Below are 23137 nucleotides of genomic sequence, written 5' to 3'. Positions count from 1 at the left end.
CAAAACAAGGGTTATAGGAATACCTTGTAGATACCATATGTTCAATTCCAGAGCACCAAAATAAAGCGAGTTACACAATTTTTTTTTGTTTCCCAGAGCATATAAAAGTTATGTTTACACAATACTGCAGTCTATTAAGTGGGCAATAGCATTCTGTCTAAAAATCAACGTACATACCTTAATTTTAAAATGCTTTATTACTGGGCTCCCCTGGTGGCGCAGTGGTTAAGAATCCGCCTGCCAATGCAGGGGACATGGTTTGAGTTCTGGTCTGGGAAGATCCCACACGCCGCGGAGGAACTAAGCCTGTGCGCCACAACTACTGAGCCTGTGCTCTAGAGCCCGCATGCCACAACTGCTGAGCCCGCAAGCCACAACCACTGAAGCCCACAAGCGAGCCACAACTACCGAAGCCCATGCGCCTAGAGCCTGTGCTCTGCAACAAGAGAAGCCACCACAATGAGAAGCCCGCGCACTGCAAGGAAGAGTAGCCCCACTCACCACAACTAGAGAGAGCCCACATGCAGCAAAAAAGACCCAATGCAGACATAAATTAGTAAATTAAAATTATTTAATAAATTAAATAAATTAAAATGCTTTATTGCTAAAAACTGCTAACCATCATCTGTGCCTAAAGCAAATCACAATCTTTCTGCTGGTGGCTGCTGCGTGATGGGGTGGCGGCTGCCAAAGGTGGGGTGGTGTGGCAAGCTTTTAACATAAGACGGCAGTGAAGTCTGGAAAGTCAACTGACTCTTCCTCCCACAAACAATTTCTCAAGCATGCAACGCAGTTTGATAGCATTTTACCCACAGTAGAACTTCTTTCCAAATTGGAGTCAATCCTCTCAAATCCTGCCGCTGCTTTATCAACGAAAGTAATACTCATGTAATATTCTAAATCCTTTGCTGTCATTTCAATAATCTTCACAGCATCTTCACCAGGAATAGATTCACTGTCAAGAAACTACTTTCTCTGCCCATCAATAAGAAGCAACTCCTTATCTGCTCAAGTTTTATCACGAGATTGCAGCATTTTAGTCAACATCTTCAGGTTCTACTTCTGATTCTAGTTCTCCTGCTGTTTCCACCACATCTGCAGTTACTTCCCCCACTGAAGTCCTAAACCCCTCAAAGTCACCCATGAGGGCTGGAATCAACTACTTCCAAACTCCTGTTAATGCTGAGATGTTGACCTCTTCCCACGAACCATGAATAGTCTTAATGGCATCTAGAATGGTGAGTCCTCTCCAGAAGGTCTTCAAGTGACTGCCCAGATCCATCAGAGGAATCACTATCTCTGGCAGCTACAGCCTTAAGAAATGTATTTTCTTAAATAATAAGACTTGAAAGTCAGAATTACTCTTTGATCCATGAGCTGCAGAATGGATGTGTTCACAGGCATGAAAACAACATAAATCTCATTGTACATCTCCATCAGAGCTCTTGAGTGACCAGGTGCACTGCCAATGAGCAGTAGTATTTTGAAAGGAATATATATTTTGAAAGCAATATATATTTGAAATTTTGAAAGGAATATATATTTTGAAAGGAATATATTTTGAAAGGAATATATTTTGAAAGGAATATAGTATTTTGAAAGTATTTTTTTCTGAGCAGTAGGTGTCAACAGTGGGCTTATTCAGTAAAACATGCTGCAACCAGATGTACTGTCATCCAGGCTTTGTTGCCCCACTTATAGAGCACACGCACAGTAGATTTGGCATAATTCTTAAGGGCCCTAGTATTTTGGGGAATGGTATATAAGCACTGGCTTCAGCTTATAGTCACCAGTTGCATTAGCCCCTAACAAGAGACTCAGCCTGTCCTTTGAAGATTTGAAGTCAGATACTGACTTCTCCTCTCTAGTATGAAAGTCCTTGATGGTGTCTTCTTCCAGTAGAAGGCTGTTTTGTCTACACTGAAAATCTGCTGTTCGCTGTAGCCACCTTCATTATAATTATCTTACCTAGATCTTCTGGATGACCTACAGCTTCTACATCAGCACTTGCACTTTAATGTCACGGAGATGTGGCTTCTTTCCTCAAACCTCATGAACCAACCTCTGCTAGCTCCAAGGTGTTTTTCTGCAGCTTTACCATCTCTCTTAGCCTTTACAGATTTCAAGAGAATTAGGGACTTGCTCTGGATTAGGCTTTGGCTTCAGGGAATGTTGTGGCTGGTCTGACCTTCTGTACAGAACACTAAAACTTTCTCCATAACTGCAATAAGGCTGTGTTGCTTTCTTGTCGTTTGTGTTTTCACTGGAGGAACACTTTTAATTTCTTTTAAGAACTTTCCTTTGCATTCACAGCCTGGCTAAACTGTTTGACACAAGAGGCCTAGTTTTCAGCCTATCTCAGCCTTCCACACGTCTTCCTCACTCAGTTTCATCATTTCTAGCTCTTGATTTAAAGTAAGAGACATCGAGAGTCTTCCTTTCACTTAAACACTTAAAGACCACTGTAGGGTTATTAACACAACTAATTTCAATACTGTTGTGTCTCAGGGAATAGGGAGGCCTGCGGAGAGGAAGAAAGACAGGGGAACAGCCAGTGGATGGGGCAGTCAGAACACACAGAACATTTATGGATTCAGTTCGCTGTCTTATGTGGTTACAGTCTGCAGCACCCCAAAACAATTACAATAGCATCATCAAAGGTTACCAATCACAGATCACCATAACAAATATAATAATACTGAAAAACTTTGAAATACTGTGAGAATTACCAAAATGTGACACGGGGTCAAGAACTGAGCAAATGCTATTGGGAAAAAATGGCAGTGATAGACTTACTTGATGCAGAGTTGCCACAAACCTTCAGTTTGTAAAAAACCAGAATACCTGCAAAGTGCAATAAAGCAAGGCGCAATAAAATAAGGTATGCCTGTATAGGTAATAATCCAGCAAAGGAGATAAAATGGAATCATAAAAACCTTCAATCCAAAAGAATGCAGGAAAAAGGAAACAAAGAACAGATGGACACAAATGGGGGTGGAGGGGCTTAATCACATTAAGCGTATGTAGCCTAAGTACTACAAATAAAAAAGCAGAGACTGCCAGGTTAGATTTTTTAAAAACCTGCTGCCTGTAAGAAACACACATTAAGTATAAAAATATAATAGGGTAAAATAAAAGGGTGGAACGATATACCATATTTACACTAGTCAAAAGAAAGTTAGAATGGATATATTAGTATCAGACAAAGTAGATTTCAGAGTCAAATACAGGATTTTTCTGTTACAGTCAAAAGTGTCCTTATCGGAAGGGTAAGTTGGGACGAAGTGAGAGAGTGGCATGGACATATATACACTACCAAACGTAAAACAGATAGCTAGTGGGAAGCAGCCGCACAGCACAGGGAGATCAGCTCAGTGCTTTGTGACCACCTAGAGGGGTGGGATAGAGAGGGTGGGAGGGAGATGCAAGAGGGAGGAGATATGGGGATATATGTATATGTATAGCTGATTCACTTTGTTATAAAGCAGAAACTAACACACCATTGTAAAGCATTTATACTCCAATAAAGATGTTAAAAAAAAAAGTGTCCTTATCAATATCTCTCCTCTGATCAAAGTTAAAAGTTATTTTATATAACCACTAGAGCACCTATCACAGCCTCCCTATGATGTGGAATAATTCATTGTTGTAAACTAACAAGCAAATACTATAGTTATACAGACAGAAATGTTGAAATTGAAACACAATCCAATCTTATTTCTGTGCAAAAGAAGGGTTAAAACAGCATTCCTGATACTACTATCCTTAGAAAGGCCTGCTTACATAGGTGGCATCTAGGAAGTTGGCTTTTGGAGGGCTCCCAGGGTTGCCTATGTGATAAGGGCAGTTTACTGTGCCTAGATTAACTGTGCAAACAATATGGCTTTCCTTCTGGTACGTGCTGGGCAGAGGGTGCATACATGACTAGCCCCAGTAAAGACCTTGAACTTCTCCGGGCAGAAGCACCATGCACATGCTGCCCTATCTGTACTGCTGGAGGAAGAGGGAGCTCTGCAGGCCCCTCACAGGCGGAAGCGCCTAAGGAAGCCTGCACATGGGGTCTTCCAGAGTTCATCAAGGTCTTTCTCCATTAAGATCTTTTCTTTGGGCTTCCCTGGTGGCACAGTGGTTGGGAGTCCGCCTGCCGATGCAGGGGACGCAGCTTCATGCCCCGGTCCGGGAGGATCCCACATGCCGCGGAGCGGCTGGGCCCGTGAGCCATGGCCGCTAAGCCTGCGCGTCCGGAGCCTGTGCTCCACAACAGGAGAGGCCACAACAGTGAGAGGCCCGCGTACCGCAAAAAAAAAAAAAACAAAAAAAAAACTTTTCATTTTGCACCTTTAGCACATAAAGGCAAGTCTTAGCCATAATTACAACTCTGTGCTGAGTTCCATGAGTCCTAGTCAGTCTCCAAGGCAGAGGTATCTTGTGGACCCCTGAGCACAAACAGAATTCAGATATGTGAACGTTTCCTTCCTCTTAAAACTATAGGGTAAAATGAAGAACACATAACTTTGATAATTGTTTAGTTTACATTGCAAAGCAATGTTTATAGGGGAGGGGTGTGGAGAGAGACTTTTACTGTACATTGTTATTAATTTTTTTAAACAAAAATTACATTTACATTACACTGCTTGTCTACATTCTTAATGTGTACTTCCACCTTATATAGAAAAGTTACTTTGGTCCTCTTTTTCAGTCTACAACAAGAACCCAAAATATTAGAAACTTACAACTCTTCTTGCAGAACTTGGGTGGTTTTTGCACAGACAACTGGCACAAAATCAGTAGAATACAATAGAATTGCAATATGGGATTGTGAGGGCTTCCCTGGTGGCGCAGTGGTTAAGAATCTGCCTGCCAATGCAGGCGACACGGGTTCGAGCCCTGGTCTGGGAAGATCCCACATGCCACGGAGCAACTAAGCCCGTGCGTCACAGCTACTGAGCCCACGCTCTAGAGCCCGCAAGCCACAGCTACTGAGCCCATGCACGTACAGCCTATGCTCCACAACAAGAGAAACCAAGCCACTGCAATGAAGAGTAGCCCCCACTCGCCACAACTAGAGAAAAACCCATGCACAGCACGGAGACCCAGCGCAGCCAAAAAATTAAAAAAAGAAAAGATATGGGGTTGTGGCAGATGATGAGGGTGAAGAAAGCATGAGAAATTACCAGTCTAAGTGGAGAGATGTTATAAGTAATGTTTTAATGTTTTATTTATAGAGTAAGGCTGAACAGCTGATTCAGAACTACTTAAATAACGGAAATATGTGTTGGAGGTTTATGGGATATTTCTTTGGGGGGCAATGAGCGAAGTGCTAGAAAGAGGGCCGTTAGGTAAATAAATGATCAAACATCTGTAGAATTCAGGATTAAAGTATTCCCTTGGTAATATTCAAATTATCCAGATTTCCAAGTTGTTGGTAGCACCCCCAGGGCTCCAAAGAGGAAATTAAAAGAGAAACGCCATTACCTTTCCTGAAATACAGGTCGTAGTTTAGCATATTCTCCCATCTAGCAAAAAATAAATAAAGTTCCCTGTGGAAAACCTAAACAATCTGCTGTAACAGAAAAACAATCTGTGGGACAATCCAGAAAAAATGAACCGCTTGATAATGCATGCCATTTAACAATGGAGGAAATATATTAAATGTATTAGTTTTAAAATAGAAATAATATTTCCTGATTACGGGGGGTTTGTCAACCTTGGCACCAGGGGAGCTGGGTCCTGCCTGTGCAGTGCAGGTGGTTCGCAGCGCCACTAGGTGCCAGTAGCACACTCCGCTCCCTTGGACCACAGCACTCAGTATTGCCCTTCACTGGCAAACTCCACTCATGCATACATTTATCCCATAAATGACTCCCTTGTGTTCCAGGTACTTTGTCAGGCACTAGAGATAAAATGACAAACCAACACATACAGTATTCATGCCCTCGTGATGCCTACAGCCCTAGTGGGGGGACCAAAGGTAATTAAATACTCAGAGAAACAACATAAATTTACAAATGTTGCTAAGTGACATAAAGGAGAGACACATATTCCAATGACGATGTATATTAAGGACACGTGCTCAACTATTTCTTATTTAAAGATGCAGACAATCCAAAAGTTTAGAGTACTGCAACCCCCCATCTGAGCTTTGTATCTTGTTCTTTTCCATCATTAAAAGATTGAAAGGTCCAATGCTAACTTCAGTTTATTTCAGTATCTGTCAAAGGCTTTTAAAAAAATGATTCTCACAAAAATAGGGAGATCTAAACAAAAGTACATATTTCTACAACCATTTTTCAATCCCAACCAAAATTATCAAAAATTAGCCAGTAGATTTTCACCTTCCAAAGTAAAAAAAATATTAATTTTTAACAAAGGAGTTTAAAACATCCATAAACTCTTTAGAATATTTTAATCAGAAAATTGTGTCCAGGATTTTTTGGCAACCAATGTGAGAATATTTTTGTTGTTTGTTTGATTACAAACTTTCACTGTTTCTGACAATAAACTACCAATAGAAATAGTTCCAAACATCTGTTTTCAAAATGCTCAACCCTCAGCACATGTTTCTGTGAAAAGTCATTACATTCTTATTGTTGAAACACCACCTTTATCTTGAAGAGGCAGATGACGTGTTTATTTTCTTTGAAAACAGAGGTAGATATAATACATTCAGCCACGTCATCCTAATAACTGTCGACAAATTTTTAACATCTGTTTTTTGGTAAAATAAAAGCCTGTTCTAAGCTCAACAGCACTTTTACACACTTTGCCCCTGGGGAACCTTTTAAGACATCAAAGATTTTTCATTTTCACACCACCCCACCCCACCTCTTACGTAGGACTGTAAAGATTTACTCTATTTTAGAGGGGTTCTTTTGACAATTATAAATTTATAAGCTTATATAAAATTAACCACACTGGTGACCTCCTTTAATACTTTGGCACTTACTTGTGACTTCTTTCTTCTAACTATGAATGATTCCATGAATGATCTTTAGGGCTATTCATTTAGGCTACTAGTATTTATTGAGGAATGACCAAAACAGAAAAAGATCCTTTTCAGAAGGGCACTATTATCTAGTGAGGAGAGACAGATAAGGTTATTAAGTAAATATACACTGTGTTAGACGCTGGTAAGTACGGAGGAGAGAACAATCCAGCGGGGGTATGATGGGAGGGGGAGTCTCCTGAAATTTTCAATAGGGAGCCCAGCAAAGCCCTCACAGATTAGGTAACATCAATAAATACCTAAAGGAAATGAGGGAGGAAGCCATGCATGTAGGGAACAGGGACTGCAAAGGCCTAGAGGTGGACGGTTTTGAGGAAGACCAAAGAGATCATTGAGGCTGAAGGAAGCGAGGGAGGGGAAGGGCACTCGTGGGAGTGGTGAAGATGGTGGAGGCCTTGCCAGTCAGGAAGGACTGGCTTTTTTCCTCTTAGTGAAACGGGAAGTCACTGAAGAGTGTTAGGCAGAGAAGTGATGTGACTTGACCTACGCTACGTATCTATTTTATCAATTTATTTATCAGTGTGGCTCATTCCATGGATGAAACCCCAAGACTATCATTATTTTCTGTTGCTGCTCAAATTGGTCCAGCTCTTAGGGGCTCCTTCAGGTTGGCTCCTGTGCTTGAGTCCCCATCTCTCTGAGCACTTCCTTGCTTTCTGGCACCTCATCTTGTATCTTCCCTGCACCATGAGCCACTTTTCAAGGAGCTCTGGTCCTTTTCATTGGAGAACACTGGTTAGAAACCAAGATCTAGGCACTAGATGTGTTCACTGCTACCAGAAGTCACTACTTCTAGGCCTTCACAGGGCACAGAGCTAGGAGATAAATGCAGCATACTAACACATGCATACACACATACCTATATTTCTGTATCTTTCCATATAAATATTAAAAACCTTAAGTTTATATTGATATCTCCAATTCTACCACCACAAAAGTCATTTTAGAATTTTACTCACTCGATTACAGCAGGTATGTGCATGTATATGCAGGGGTTTTTTGTCTTTAGCTTTACGGGTATCCAGTCAAGACACTATTTTTCAGTTGCTTAGTTTTTTCCCTACCCCTGTCAATGTGAATTTTGCTATCCCATTTTAGGTTCCCCCATAGCCCAGATGGCTGTAGTTGCTTATTCAGGGGTAGGTGAAACATTCTCATGGTTCTAAGAGTCAGAGCTATACAAAAAGATATATCTGAGAAGTGTCGCACCACATCCCTGCTATACGGATCCCACTCCTGTCTTCATTCCACCTGTTTCCCACCCACCTTTTAGAGACAGGTAACCAATCTCTCTACTTTCTGGCTTATTCTTCCTGTGTTTCTTTTCCACAAATGTGCATATGCATATATACTTTCTTACATCTCATTCCTTCCTACATAAAGTGTTGCACACCATAAGTGGTCTTTTGCACTTTTTTATTCCACTTAAAAGTATATATTGGAAACTACTTTGTATTAGTTCATAAAAATATTCCTCACAGTATTTTTACAGTTGCACAGTATTCCACTGTATGAACCATACCACGGTCTATTCAACCATTCTATTATGTGTGGTCAGAGGTTGTTTCCAATATTTTGCAAACTGAACAATGCTGTTAATGTTTTTGTATTATTGGAGGCATATTTTCAGGATAGAATCTCAGAAAGGTCAAAAGATAAGTGCATGTATAGTCTGTTAGGCATTTCGCCAAATTTCTCCCCAGAAGACATGTACCAATTTGCATTCCCACCAATGAAGCATAAGAGTGCCTATTTCCCCACAGCCTTATCAAAAATGGGTTGTTACAGTTCATTTTAGCCTTTGCTCATTGCCTTTCCTATAACGCTTCTCACTGTCACAAAATATTCCAAAGCTACTTCTAAAGCAGTTCATGGAAGAAACAGTTCTCACTGATCTATCACAGTCACGATCTGGCCATCTAAGTATGTTCAGACTGCGGAAATTATTTATCGTGCATTATACTGTTCAAAATTTGGTAATGTAAGCCTTTAAATGTAATGTCACATTTCCAAAACAGACACCCTTAACTTGACTAATCCTGAGGTGAGGGTTACTCATCCATATAAAGTAGGTAATTTTGATCACCTGAGTAAAGCAAATGTTATAATAACTGAATAATTAAATCTAAGTCCGTGTCTCAACAATACTTTTGAAATGTTTACCTATATTAAATCTATTAAAGCCCGTATAATTTCTACGGTAAAAAATTCCACTTCTAATATTCCTTTGGAAGGCCTGTTTCACTTCTCCCAAATATACCTGTCAAAAACCAGAGGGAATTTGTAGGCAGCAAAGCAATTTCACTTCATAGGGTTTGTTGCCTTTATAGATGGAAGGTAAACGTTGCATTTATTTCTCGATTCAAAATCACATGAAAATCGCAGTGAAAGCTTTGAAAGATGGCAGACGGTGTATATGATATTACTTTGGGATAGTGCCAAAAAGACAAACCGAACTGCCAACTTTACTGAAAAGAAATATTTTAATCAATTTTTAAAATAGCGAACAGAGCTAGCTCACACTGTGGACTAAAGATGTCAAATCCTGTCTCTCTTATTTTAAATCTTCGTCTAAGTTTTGTCTTAAAGAGTAAGATGCGTAATCATAGTCAGTAATACCCATTTCTAAGAATTTTAATTTCTGATTTAAATGTAAAATATTTATTTTAAAGATATGCATTTATTGCACAACTTAACATACTATATTCTAGTGGTCTGCACAAACTACTCTTGGATATAAATTAATAGTTTCCTATTTTAAGGATTTTTACATGATAGTAATCATTTAATAAATCTTGGAAGTGAATCTTTTATGTTGACACAGTAAATGTTATAAAGCTGTTGTTTAAATATGTGTTTCTTCTACTTACTTCTGTGCTCCCTGAGACAACAGCTCTGTCCACGTTCACTGACAACGGTTCTTCCATCTGGCACACCCTCAGTGACCATTCCACACAACGGTGATGAGCCCAGCAAGTGCCTAAAATGGTTAAAGTGAAAAGAAGCAACTGAATAAACATTAAACGTATTAACGCTAATAAGTGACGGTGAAAATCCCCCAAATCAATTCAAATGTGTGAATACACAATGGCATCCAATATTTGTGATACCACTAAAGCAGCCCTCCTTGAAATGTATCATCTAGGAACTTGTTATAAATGCAAATATCAGACCACAACCAAGACCTACTGAATCAAAAGCTCTTGCCATGGTGCCCAGAAATCAATGTGTCAACAAGCCCTCCAAGTGATTCTGATGCACAGTGAATTTAGTGATTATTCCTTCAACAGAGAAATTCGTTTCTAGTCATTTTATTTAACCGTTACTATATTTTATTTGGTGTATTTACATAAAACATAAAGGAAAATTACTTAATACTTTGTTTCTGACAAATAAGCTACATATACACCTCTATTCCACTGCACCCCACACCAAGAGCCCACATCAATCATCAGTAACAGCTCAGTCTTTAAACTCTCTCTCACAGAGCACCTGAACAATTACACGCAGTTCTTCACTCAAAACCCCAACAGCACCAAATCCTGAGTATGGATTACTATGCTGCGTTACAGGACATTCACAGGGCTTAGATCTTTACCCTTCACCCCTACTTCAAGTAGACCCAGACTGCCATGTTCCCCGGGTTTTCATAGATCCCTTTAAAATTTCTCTCTCTGCAACTGTCAGATCTCCATGGCACTGCTGCCTACACAAGTGTAAATGCAAACATTTATAAAAGCATCCAGCCCAGTGATGGCCCTGTGCAGATGCTAAGTAAGTTAGGTAAACATAATTAGACAATTTATTTTACCTAAGCAGGTATACTTAACAATGACGTTTTTCCAATGTGATAATTATTTCTAGATGAACAGTATTTACTATTAAGTAGATAATTTGCTAAAGTGAAAATGCTTACAGAATCAAAAGGTAGTTATTAATGAAGACTGGCTCATACCTGTAGGGTCAAATAAGGCTTGGACATCAATGGCATCCGGAAGGCCAACCAGACTGAGTTCATCCCATAATTTACCAGCCTGATCATCTGAAGCAGTCTGCGTGCTTACACTTACACAAGGTACTATATTCTGCTGAGGAGACCGTTCCCTGGAAAATAAAATAAAACAAAATGGATGTGAAAGTGATAACAAGTAGAAAATTGTTTCCTTTTATAACGACTTAAATATAATGTATTGCCTAATCAATTTTACTTAGGCATAAACTATCATAAAACAACTTTTAGAATATGTTATTATTCATAGTATAGATATAAAACTGGATAGCTATATTATATCATGTAAGCAACTAAAAAAAAAGTCTCCAAATCCATAAGGAAGTGTTACAAATTACAGTTGCAGACTTATTTTGCCATTTTATATATATATATTTTTAAGTGACACTCTAATAGTCTAGTCAGGAACCATATTTTATCACATAAAATGAATATTCCCTTTGGCCCTCCTTAAATGCTTAAAAAACAACTTGATCAAATCAGATATTTCTAATTTGCTTTATGATCAGTGAGGACTGCCACTACAGAGCTGGCAGTTAGTTTTACGGACAGCAAGGTTACTTCCCAGGGGAAATGAAGACCCACTAGAAGTGTGAAGAGGGAGGCAGTGGGAGAGAAATGTGAGCCCTGGAGCCTCCTTAAGGTCCCCTCAGCAATCCCGACAGCTGGACTGTGGCATGATGCTGCAAGTATCCTCTGCTAAGACTTTACCTCACAAACCAGAAGTAAAAAGCAAAAACAAAACAGCTACTAGTGACCTGGGAATAAGGGGAAAAGTGTAATAGCAAAAAGTACAGTATAAAAATGAACACTGAGTAAGTGTTCACTGAATAACATATGGGAGATTTCAAATTTTGAAAGCTCTAAAACTTCATATATGAATTGAGATCAAGAAGTAAACAATGACTACTATTGTGATTAACATTAAACATGGGAAATCAGATGGCTGGCACTAAGACTTTAATCTTCTCCTGATATCACAGTATTTAACCTGATCATAATTCTGGATTAAATCACTATTGAATATAGATCATAACTCACTGCACTGCTGTATGCTGGATATATATCATGATTCCTATTAAGAGAAAATCAGCACAATGACCAGGGTACTAAACTTTTTTATACCTGGAATCATTGAAAGAAAAAAAGTATTAACATATTTCAATAAGTACATTTAAATATCAAACCATATAAAAAATAACCAGTAATTTTTATGTTCAGCAGTAGAAATGCATAGACTTTTTTTTTAAGTTTACCATGCTATGCTAACTTCAAATTCTTGTTTTTATAACATTTGCCCACAATGAAATGAGAACAAACCTTCCAGTAAATATAATCTCCATTCCTACAAATACATCTTCATTACTAACTTGCTAATTCATTAGGAGGAAAAAAAGACTAACAGTTCATCTATGAAGACGAATGCATTGTTTTAACATATTTTCTTTACACCCGTAATTTGATGGGGGGACAGGTATAAAAACCCATGGAATGACTAACCAGTCTATTACTAACCAGTTCCCAAGCAGCAGGTTAGTCAAATTTCACCTTCAGGTTTTACAACCAGTTTGTATGTACACAACACATCAGTAAGATGCTGACACCACCAACCCTACGGATGAGGAACCCAGCTTCGGAGAGAACATCGAGAGAAGTCAGCTGAAATATTTACATACCCCCCCCATTTTAAGTCTAAAAAAAAGGAGGGAATGAATCCTTGATTATATATTCTTATATTTACTGCACCATGAGGGAAAAACTATTTTAAAATACTCCTTTTCAAATTAAAAAATTAACTAGTTGTTTATCTGGTTTATAACTCATTAGCAACATATTCTGTAAATATTTAAAATGATCAAGCTAAAGTAACTGTTTATCCCTAAATGATTTCCAAATTTCATAAACATGCTTTATTCCTAAGGTCCATTAACCGGCTTGTTATCATCACTTAATAACTTGTTAAACTCTTAAGTGTATATAAAGACTTTCATTAAACCAAGGCTACTTTTACATAATTATTTTAGCTCATAAAGTTTTCACTAAAAATTAACTTAGCTTATAAAATAAATAAATAAATGAAGCCTAACTGTATTTCCCAGAACAGTTGTTTATTAATTGCCATTATTCAAGGCAGAACATGAGGATATACGATATAACCTGATCCAGTCCAGTAAATTTACAAATGACCGATGGACATAAGTTTTCTGGACTTTTGATATATTTTATTAGAAAGTGAGCTCCCAATTGATCACGAAAGGTAAAGCTAGCTATGGCCTTTAAAAACACCAAAACTCTAAATACAATACTTCTAAATTTCCTTAAGCTGTTCCACTTTAAATTCTTTTAAAAGGGTTTTTCTTGTTATTGTTTCATTTCCTACTTCAGGTCTTCAAGGCACTGGCAGCAGTCCAAAAGAAGAAGCCAATCAAATAAGTACAACACAATGCCTTAGTACCTAACTTTGGATAAAAGCCAGATAAGCACCTGGATGATTACATCATCACCCTCAAGGGGCAGAGCTGGCTAGCCTTACAAGCTAAATTAATTTTTACACTTTCTCATCAACCACAGAAACTTCTATTCCCTCAACTACCAGAGCCAAGTCCACATATTAAGATGGCCTTCAAACAAACCTACAACATGTAAAAAAAATACTAACTCCAAAAGCAAACATATTAGACAAGAGTTTGGGGCAACTATAAGGTCCATGAATATAGACACACATATATAGTTATACAAATAGTAAATTCTTTTTTTAAAATTATAGTTGATTTACAATATTATATTAGTTTCAGGTGTACAACATGTAAATTCTTTCATATAAAAAAAAGAGCATCTTCTTTGACTTTAGAAAGGGAATTCTCAGCACATGATTATTTAGAAGGAAAGAAAGTTAACACTGTACTGTAAGAGTTTACAGGACAGTTCAACATTCTCTGAACCATAAAAACAAATAAATAAATGACACATATAGGTAAAACCACTTTGGTTTTGCTATTCTTTTATGTTATACTCTTACAAACTATTTAAAACTTATCTAGGAAAAGGAAAGAAAGATCTCATTGATTTTCTAAAATTTTCATTCCATATACAGATAAATTCCATGAATCCCCTATCCCCTCTAGCCTTCCTTATATTGTGTTCTTTAAAGTTTTCTTCTTTTTTGTTAATACACAACTAGCTTAAACTTTTTTTTAAATAAGAAAGAAATTTTGAGAAAATGAGTGCTGGGTTAATGGTGAGTCATAAAGCATCGTATGAATGTTGGAAACATAAAAATTGTTCAGTAACAATCCCATTTGTATATTCATAAACATCGCAATGAAAATAAACTATATATAGTCTTATTGCGTTAGAAACCACTTAAATTCAAAATTGCTTACTTTCTCTGTCCTCTTTGTTTTCGTGGTGTTGAGTTTTGTATTTTCTCACAAGTTCCACTGCTGTTGTCATCAACGTCCTTCTTGTTAGAAGGCTGGTTTTTCCATGGCAAAATAAATCCAGGCGTTACTCTAAATTGTTTTAAGTCTCCTTGTCCTAAGGAGCTTTTTTCACCACAGTAACAAAAAGCGCAGAGCTGTTCACTGGTAGAAGTGAAAAGTACGGAAGACAGAGAGGAGAAGTCGTTTTATTTAACTATTTCAAGTTCCAGACTATTGCAGATACTTGTGCTTTAAAATTAAATATTATGTCTTTAGTGCAAGCTAAGCATTTAAAAATATCTATACCGTAAGAACAATTAAGTTCAATAAAAATTATACATTTGCAATTCGACTTTTCTATAGCATGATTTTTTTAAGTAGTAAATATACCAAATCAAAAAATTATAGTTTGTGCTTAGAAAAATAATTTTCTTTTAAACCTGATTTAAAAATCTCGAAGTTGATAAAGGAGGCATGAAGGTACAGTGGAGAAAGGACAGCCTCTTCAATAAGTGGTGCGGGGAAAACTGAACAGCTACGTGTAAAAGTATGAGATTAGATCACTCCCTAACACCATACACAAAAATAAGCTCAAAATGGATTAAAGACATAAATGTAAGGCCAGAAACTGTCAAACTCTTAGAGGAAAACATAGGCAGAACACTCTATGACATAAATCACAGCAAGATCCTTTTTGACCCACCTCCTAGAGAAATGGAAATAAAAACAAAAATAAACAAATGGGACCTAATGAAACTTCAAAGCTTTTGCACTGCAAAGGAAACCATAAAGAAGACCAAAAGACAACGCTCAGAATGGGAGAAAATATTTGCAAATGAAGCAACTGACAAAGGATTTATCTCCAAAATTTATAAGCAGCTCAATAATAAAAAAACAAACAACCCAATCCAAAAATGGACAGAAGACCTAAATAGACATTTCTCCAAAGAAGATATGCAGACTGCCAACAAACACATGAAAGAATGCTCAACACCATTAAACATTAGAGAAATGCAAATCAAAACTACAATGAGATATCATCACACACCAGTCAGAATGGCCATCATCAAAAAATCTAGAAACAATAAATGCTGGAGAGGGTGTGGGACACTCTTGCACTGCTGGTGGGAATGTGAATTGGTACAGGCACTATGGAGAACAGTATGGAGGTTCCTTAAAAAACTACAAATAGAACTACCCTATGACCCAGCAATCACACTACTGGGCATATACCCTGAGAACACCATAATTCAAAAAGAGTCATGTACCAAAATGTTCACTGCAGCTCTATTTACAATAGCCCGGACATGGAAGCAACCTAAGTGCCCACCAACAGATGAATGGATAAAGAAGATGTGGCACGTATATACAACGGAATATTACTCAGCCATAAAAAGAAACGAATTTGAGTTATTTGTAGTGAGGTGGATGGACTCAGGGTCTGTCATACGGAGTGAAGTAAGTCAGAAAGAGAAAAACAAATACCGTATGCTAACACATATATATGGAATTTAAGAAAAAAGAAATGTCATGAAGAACCTAGGGGTAAGACAGGAATAGACACAGACCTACTAGAGAATGGACTTGAGGATATGGGGAGGGGGAAGGGTAAGCTGTGACAAAGCGAGAGAGTGGCATGGACATATATACACTACCAAACGTAAGGTAGATAGTAGGAAGCACGGGGAGATCAGCTTGATCTTGGTGCTCTGTGACCGCCTGGAGGGGTGGGTGGGAGGGAGGGAGGGAGACGCAAGAGGGAAGAGATATGGGAACATATGTATATGTATAACTGAGTCCCTTTGTTATAAAGCAGAAACTAACACACCATTGTAAAGCAATTATACTCCAATAAAGATGTAAAAAATAAAAAAATAGAAAGGAAGGAAGGAAGGAGAAAAATCTTAAGTTGAACCATCATAAATTGGAGACCATCTATCTGTTTTTGGTCTAAGAAATAGAGACTCTTTTATGTGAGCATGAAATAAAAATAGTTGAACCTGAATGGAATTTTTAAATTTCCCCTTAATCTGCACAAACATAACAGAGATGTCTAAATTTTTAAAACTCCCTATAAGGGCTTCCCTGGTGGCGCAGTGGTTGAGAGTCCGCCTGTCGATGCAGGGGACACGGGTTCGTGCCCCGGTCTGGGAGGATCCCACATGCCGCGGAGCGGCTGGGCCCATGAGCCAGGGCCGCTGAGCCTGCGCATCTGGAGCCTGTGCTCTGCAACGGGAGAGGCCACAACAGTGATAGGCCCGCGTACCGCAGAAAAAAAAAAAACAACTCCCTTTAATCCCTGAATTTAGTTGGTGATATTTTGTGTGTTAACCTAGTTCCTTATTTTTCATCAGATTACTTTTGCCATCCAAGTGTTTTAGTTTCTCATCCTACTTTTTACCTTCCTTTTCTCCACAGAGACTGAAATATACTTTTTCTTGCTCCTTGGGGGTATTCTGAATCAGTTAAATTTAACTCCCCATCACCATTCCATGATTTTCACAGTGAAAATAAATTACCATCAATTCTCTTAAAAAAAAAAAAAATCTCGAAGTATTAAAAAGGAATAAAGAAAGTAAAAAATTAAGGTTGGGGAAGAAGGTACAGTGTAATGGCCACTGAATTATACCCCAGCTATGTAAAACAAGTGGTGACCAAGTTTTACTTAACTACTTGATGGAACATTCTTTATGCATAATATATATACCATACACACAGAGAGATATAAAAAAATAAATTTAAGTGGGTTAAGCAGTTAGTGATGAGGGACAGGGGCCCGGACAGAAAGGGTTTGAGAGGGGTGGGAAAGGGACCAAAAGGCAAAACTGGGTTTGCAGAGCAGTGAAACTGCTTCAGATGCTATTACTGTAGATAATGGCAGATACATGACATTTGCACATTTATCAAAACTCACAGAACTGTATGTAACACAAAGAATGAATGGAAACTATGAACTTTAATTAATAATAATGTATCCACAGCAGCGAAGAGTAGCCCCCACTCGCCACAACTAAGGAAAGCCCGCGCGCAGCAATGAAAACACAAAAATAAAATCAATAAATAAATTTAAATAATAATAATAATAATAATGTATCAATACTGGTTTATCAGTTGTAACAAATGTATCACACTAATGAAAGATGCTAATATTAGAGGAAACTGAGGCAGGGAAAGGCTGGGGAGGGGGAACGCTGTTTACCATCTGCTTAACTTTTCTGTAAACCTGAAGTTGTTCTAAACAATAAAATCTATAATTTTCTTTAAAAAGAAACCATTTAAAAAGTTAAAGGACAAAAACCAATATATACTTATGGAATATATGCTTGATAAGGGATCTTAGAAAACAACAGAATTAAAAGAACTGCCCCTCTTGGATATATCTTCTCTTCACAACACATTTATGGCTGCTGTACTCAAATCTTTCTTCTCAAGCATTAAAGTTCCCACCATCACCTCTGTAGTATCTACCTCAGGAACTTTCATAATGTCTTACATTAACAGGTGATGGAAATAATCTTTTCAGGTAATGTTTAACTCAAGTTAAATTCATATTGGACCTCTCTCAACTAATTACCTTTTGTTTATAAAAGTCACCTATTTAAGTTTTTCCAATATTACGTATTTCAACTTCATGATAGAAACTGTGCTGTCTGTTGATACTGACACATACACACACGCGCACGCGCACGCGCACGTGATTAAATGTGGTCTACTTTCAGAAAAATAAAGTCAAATAGGGGGAAAAGTGTTTTTCTTCTTGCCTAAAGGATACTATCCACCAAATTCCTTTGCCAGTAACTTATTAATTTTTTAAATTTTCTTATTTATAATTTTCTCTAAGCTTTAAACTTACGTTTCTTTCAGCATACCCTGTTTCTAGTTTGTTTCTTCCCCTAGAAACATTACCTATGAGGAGCAACAATCAGATGGACAGCAACTTTATGAACAACACTGATTAGGAAATGGAAAAATACTTTTAAAGTATTGACAAAAAATATCTTAACCTTCAATTTTAAATCCAAAACCATAACTCAAATGTAAAGGTAAAATAAAATTATTCCCAGGTTTCTATAAGACCTGAGAAATTTCACTACACAACAGACCCACAATGTAAATATTTTTAGAGAAATATTCAAATTATTAAAGAATTAGGAAATGTTACAAGGCATGTAGGAAATAAAGACTGTCAAATATCTCAGAGTAATTTATTGTTAACTTTAAAGGGTGGAACAAAGGAAATCCCTGGCTTCCGCTTTGGATGTAGTAGAAAGTTGCAAAGAACTTTGCTCCCACTGTCACAGCAAAAACTCGCCAGAAAATCCACAAATTCACTTTTCTTGAACACATCAGATTACAAAAGTTGCAGAGGAAACAATTCACCTGCAGTTGAATGAAAGGCACTTCCAAGAAGAGAAGAGACACAAGCCCTTGCTTAATCTGAGGAAGAGGCCACTCACTGGATGTCATCCAAGCAGGCTAAAGAATTCAGTGAAAATTTTATAAATTGCTAAAAGCCAAGTTTGTGGCGGTAGAAGAGTACAGAACACCCAGGACCCGCAAACACAGGGGAATTCTAAGCCACTCACGAGCTTCTCTCCGTGCACCTCCCCCGGTGCTCGTGTCCACTACTCAGGCATGGAGAACAGTCCTGAGAATGCACCGGTCATGGTAAAAGCCTGGGCAGGAGAATAGCAGAGACATGGGAAAGACACAAAGATCTTTCTTCTTCATCTTCCCTGAGAAAGAAAAGCCTCAGACTGGTAAAAGGAGAGCAAAGTCTCTGCCCTGCAATGGTCAAGACCAGCTGCAGATGGAGGAATGAATGGGGGATGGGATGAACCTCCCCCCTGGAGGAGGAGCAAGACTGCGAAGACCCAGACCATGATGGGTCTCCACTAGCTGAGACAATGACGGGATCCCCGAGACCTAGGGACACAGCACTCACCCAAGAGTAAAGTTGAATCAGAACAATAAGAAACATCCTGCCAAGCCACTCTATATCATTAGTGGTAATGCAAACTAGTACAGTCACACTGGAAAATACTTTGGCATTTTCCTTGAAAAATTACCTCTTTCTTAAGTATTTTTACCTAAGTGAAATAAAAACCCTACATTCACACCAAAATCTGCAAGTGAATATTTATACCAATTTTATTCATAACTGCCCCAAACTGGAAACTACCCAAATATCCCTTAATTGGAAAATGATAAATTAAATGTGGTAGAGGGCTTCTCTGGTGGCGCAGTGGTTAAGAATCCCCCTGCCAATGTAGGGCACATGGGTTCGAGCCCTGGTCCAGGAAGATCCACATGTTGTGGAGCAACTAAGTCCATGCGCCACAACTACTGAGCCTGTGCTCTAGAGCCCACGAGCCACAACTACTGAAGCCTGCGTGCCTAGAGCCCCTGCTCCACAACAAGAGAAGCCACCGCAATGAGAAGCCCACGCACCGCAACAAAGAGAAGCCCCAACTCTCCACAACCAGAGAAAGCCCGCAAGCAGCAATGAAGACCCAATGCAGCCATAAATAAATAAATAAATAAATTTTTTTTTTTTTAAATGGGCAGAAGACCTGAATAGACATTTCTCCAAAGAGGATCGAGCCCCGGTCCGGGAAGATCCCACATGCCGCGGAGCGGCCGGGCCCGTGAGCCATGGCCGCTGAGCCTGCGCGTCCGGAGCCTGTGCTCCACAACGGGAGAGGCCACAACAGTGAGAGGCCCACGTACTGCAAAAACAAAAAAAAAAATGAGGTAGGCACCTCCATAAAAGAGAATCCTACTCAGCAATAAAAAGGAAACAGCTACTGATATATGCGATGACATAAATGAATGTCAAATGCATTAAATATGCTAAGTTAAAAAGGCCAGAATCGGGCTTCCCCGGTGGCGCAGGGGTTGAGAGTCCGCCTGCCGATGCAGGGGACGCGGGTTCGTGCCCCGGTCCGGGAGGATCCCACGTGCCGCGGAGCGGCTGGGCCCGTGAGCCATGGTCGCTGAGCCTGCGCGTCCGGAGCCTGTGCTCCGCAACGGGAGAGGCCACAACAGTGAGAGGCCCACGTATCGCAAAAAAAAAAAAAAAAGGCCAGAATCAGAAAATAGGTAAGTGACTGCCTAGGGCAGAAGATGGGATCAGGAATGACAGCAAAAGGGCATCAAGTAATTTTTTTAGTATGATGGAACTGTTCTTTATCTTGTTGTGGTAGTGGTTATATGACAGTATACAACTGTCAAAACTCACGACATGGGTGAATTTTACAGTAATTTTACTATATATATATATATGTGTGTGTGTGTATATATATATATATATATATGTGTGTGTGTGTATATATATATATATATATGTGTGTGTGTGTATATATATATATACACACATATATACATAGTATAAAAATCTGAATTTTTTATATATATATAAAATTTTATATATATATATAAAAACCTGAATTTTTCAAAATATGAAAAATGTTAGGGGGCCAAGACAAAATAGGAAGTATATATTTAAATAACTAGAAAATGAAATGCTAGATGATAGATACAAAGAGATATGAAAATATGATAAATCATTATTCATATTGCTAAGACTAAGAAATCAATTCGAACTCTAAGTTTGAAATTCTTTCAAAATTAAATTCAACAGGGTAAAGAAACATGAGTCTTAAGGAAAACCATCTCAAAAACAAAACAAAATATAATATATAATCAATAGGAAAAAATTATGAATGCAATAAAAAGCAGGAAAAAAGGGAAAAAGTATTGCCTTCACAGGGCTCACTTGACAGTGAGGGAGACAAACGAACTGTCGAGAAATAAAAAGTGCAACAAGGGAAAATAAAGCAGAAACAGAGGGTAAATGTGGTGGGGGCTATGTTTTATTTATTTTTCATCCTACTCTTTTATTTTGAAAACCTTCCCGAAGATGTAGAACATAGTGGGAATTTTAATTTTTTTTGTTGTTTTTTTCTTGGTTGCATCCAGTCTTAGTTGCGGCAGGTGGGCTCCATAATTGAAGAATGTATGCTTCTTAGTTGTGGCAGGCAGGCTCCTTAGTTGCAGCTCGCCAGCTCCTTAGTTGTGGCATGTGAACTCTTAGTTGCAGCATGCATGTGGGATCTAGTTCCCGGACCAGGGATCAAACCCGGGCCCCCTGCACTGGGAGCGCAGAGTCTTAACCACTGTACCACCAGGGAAGTCCCTGAATTTTTTAATATAATTTATATATTTAATTTAAATATAAGAGACAGCCAAAAGAGTTTGGGAGAAACTTGATTTACATTTTAGAATGATCATTTCTGCAACTGTGCTAAGAACAATCTGGACTGGGGAAAGCAAAGAGAAGAAGTGGAGAGACCACTTAAAAGGCAATGACAGCCTCCTAAGGATAAGAGGACTTGGAGTAAGATGGTAGGCAAGTCAAGAGAATAAGCACTGGTTTGGGATATCTTCTAAAGGTGCGTTACAAAATTTAGAATGTGAGGTATGAGAAAAGAGAGAAATCACGGATGAACTCAAAAGGTTTTGGCCTAAGCAACTGGGTGAATATTGGTATTATTTATTGAAATGAAGAAATCCTGGGGAGAAGATTTAGGACAGGCCTGGGGTCAGAATCAACGGTGGTTTTGGACATGTTACGGGTGCAGCATCTAGTATACTTCCAAATGGAGATATCAAGCAGACATGGAGAGCAAAGTCTAGAGTTCAGAGAAAGGTCAGCCCTCAAAATATAAATGTGGGGTTTCATTAGCACACAGATAGTACCTAACTATCGGACTGAATAATAGAAGTAAATACACCGAGGACTTCGACCTGAGGACTCCAACATGATAACGGTGGGGAGTCTGCACAGAAGCCAGCAAAAGACAAAATGAGGAGGCAGATGTGACAAAAGCAAAAGAAAGGAAACATTTCAAGAAGATGGGAATATTCAACTGATGGATGGTTTCAGTTTTATTCATGGCTTCCAAGTTAAGATCTAAAAAATTACAAGACTTAAGCTGAATGATACACAGAGAAGTTACCACATCCTGTATTTCTTTTTTTAAAGAATGAAGAGAGGGTAAAGAACAAGAGTGTAAACTTAAGTTTACAAGTAAATAAAAAATCAGTTCTTATGCTAAAAGTTTAGACTTTTTTATTCTTCTAGGAATCACATACTGGAAATATTCTGTCCTGGTCTGAGGAGAGCAGAGTAACACAGTAGCCCACTGCTCTGTTCTACAGCCACCTAAGCCCACGGACGTGCTTCACTCCAGCCACGTGCAGAGCTGTCAGCTCTAAAAGTCCACCCAGCTTTCTGTCCTAAGCCTGCACTCTCTGAACTCCCTCTACAGTCAACTCGCTGCTCTTTTGCCCATCACTAATCTCCAATCCAGTTGCATTCATTCTCTAACCTGATTTTGGCTTCTATACCAACAGAGACCAGGGAGGTTGCAGATTCCTCAGATACAGAACGCTGAAAGGCTGGGACTGGCTGCTTGCTGCTGTCCACTTCTGCTTCAGCATCCTCTTCTGCTGACTGTTCTTTGATTTCTGCTTAATAGTAAACAAGAGAATACAAAAAGTCATTCTGCATTATACCAATCTTTAGTGAATTTATCTATAAAGCATACATCGTAAAGGAAAAATAATGAAGCAACAAATGACAATACTTAACTAACATAGGAAAAGCTTATATATATATAATTAATGGTACTGTTT

General features: G+C 38.5%; 1 protein-coding gene across 1 annotated transcript in view; it reads right to left on the bottom strand.

The window, feature by feature from the left end:
• Positions 1-23137, bottom strand: part of KMT2C (lysine methyltransferase 2C) — a 298335-nt gene that overhangs the window by 165245 nt on the left and 109953 nt on the right. The window contains exons 3-6 of the mRNA XM_007469801.1: positions 22831-22969; positions 14399-14599; positions 10962-11110; positions 9877-9986 (exon numbers count right to left, since the gene is read on the bottom strand). Of these exons, the coding sequence (XP_007469863.1) occupies positions 9877-9986; positions 10962-11110; positions 14399-14599; positions 22831-22969 (599 nt within the window). The remainder of the gene's footprint in view (positions 1-9876; positions 9987-10961; positions 11111-14398; positions 14600-22830; positions 22970-23137) is intronic.

Source organism: Lipotes vexillifer, unplaced genomic scaffold (genome assembly GCF_000442215.2).
Source record: "Lipotes vexillifer unplaced genomic scaffold, Lipotes_vexillifer_v1.1 scaffold472, whole genome shotgun sequence".
Lineage (NCBI taxonomy): Eukaryota > Metazoa > Chordata > Mammalia > Artiodactyla > Lipotidae > Lipotes > Lipotes vexillifer.
The sequence above is the reverse complement of the archived record's forward strand: the minus strand, read 5'-3'. Positions and strand labels throughout refer to the sequence as shown.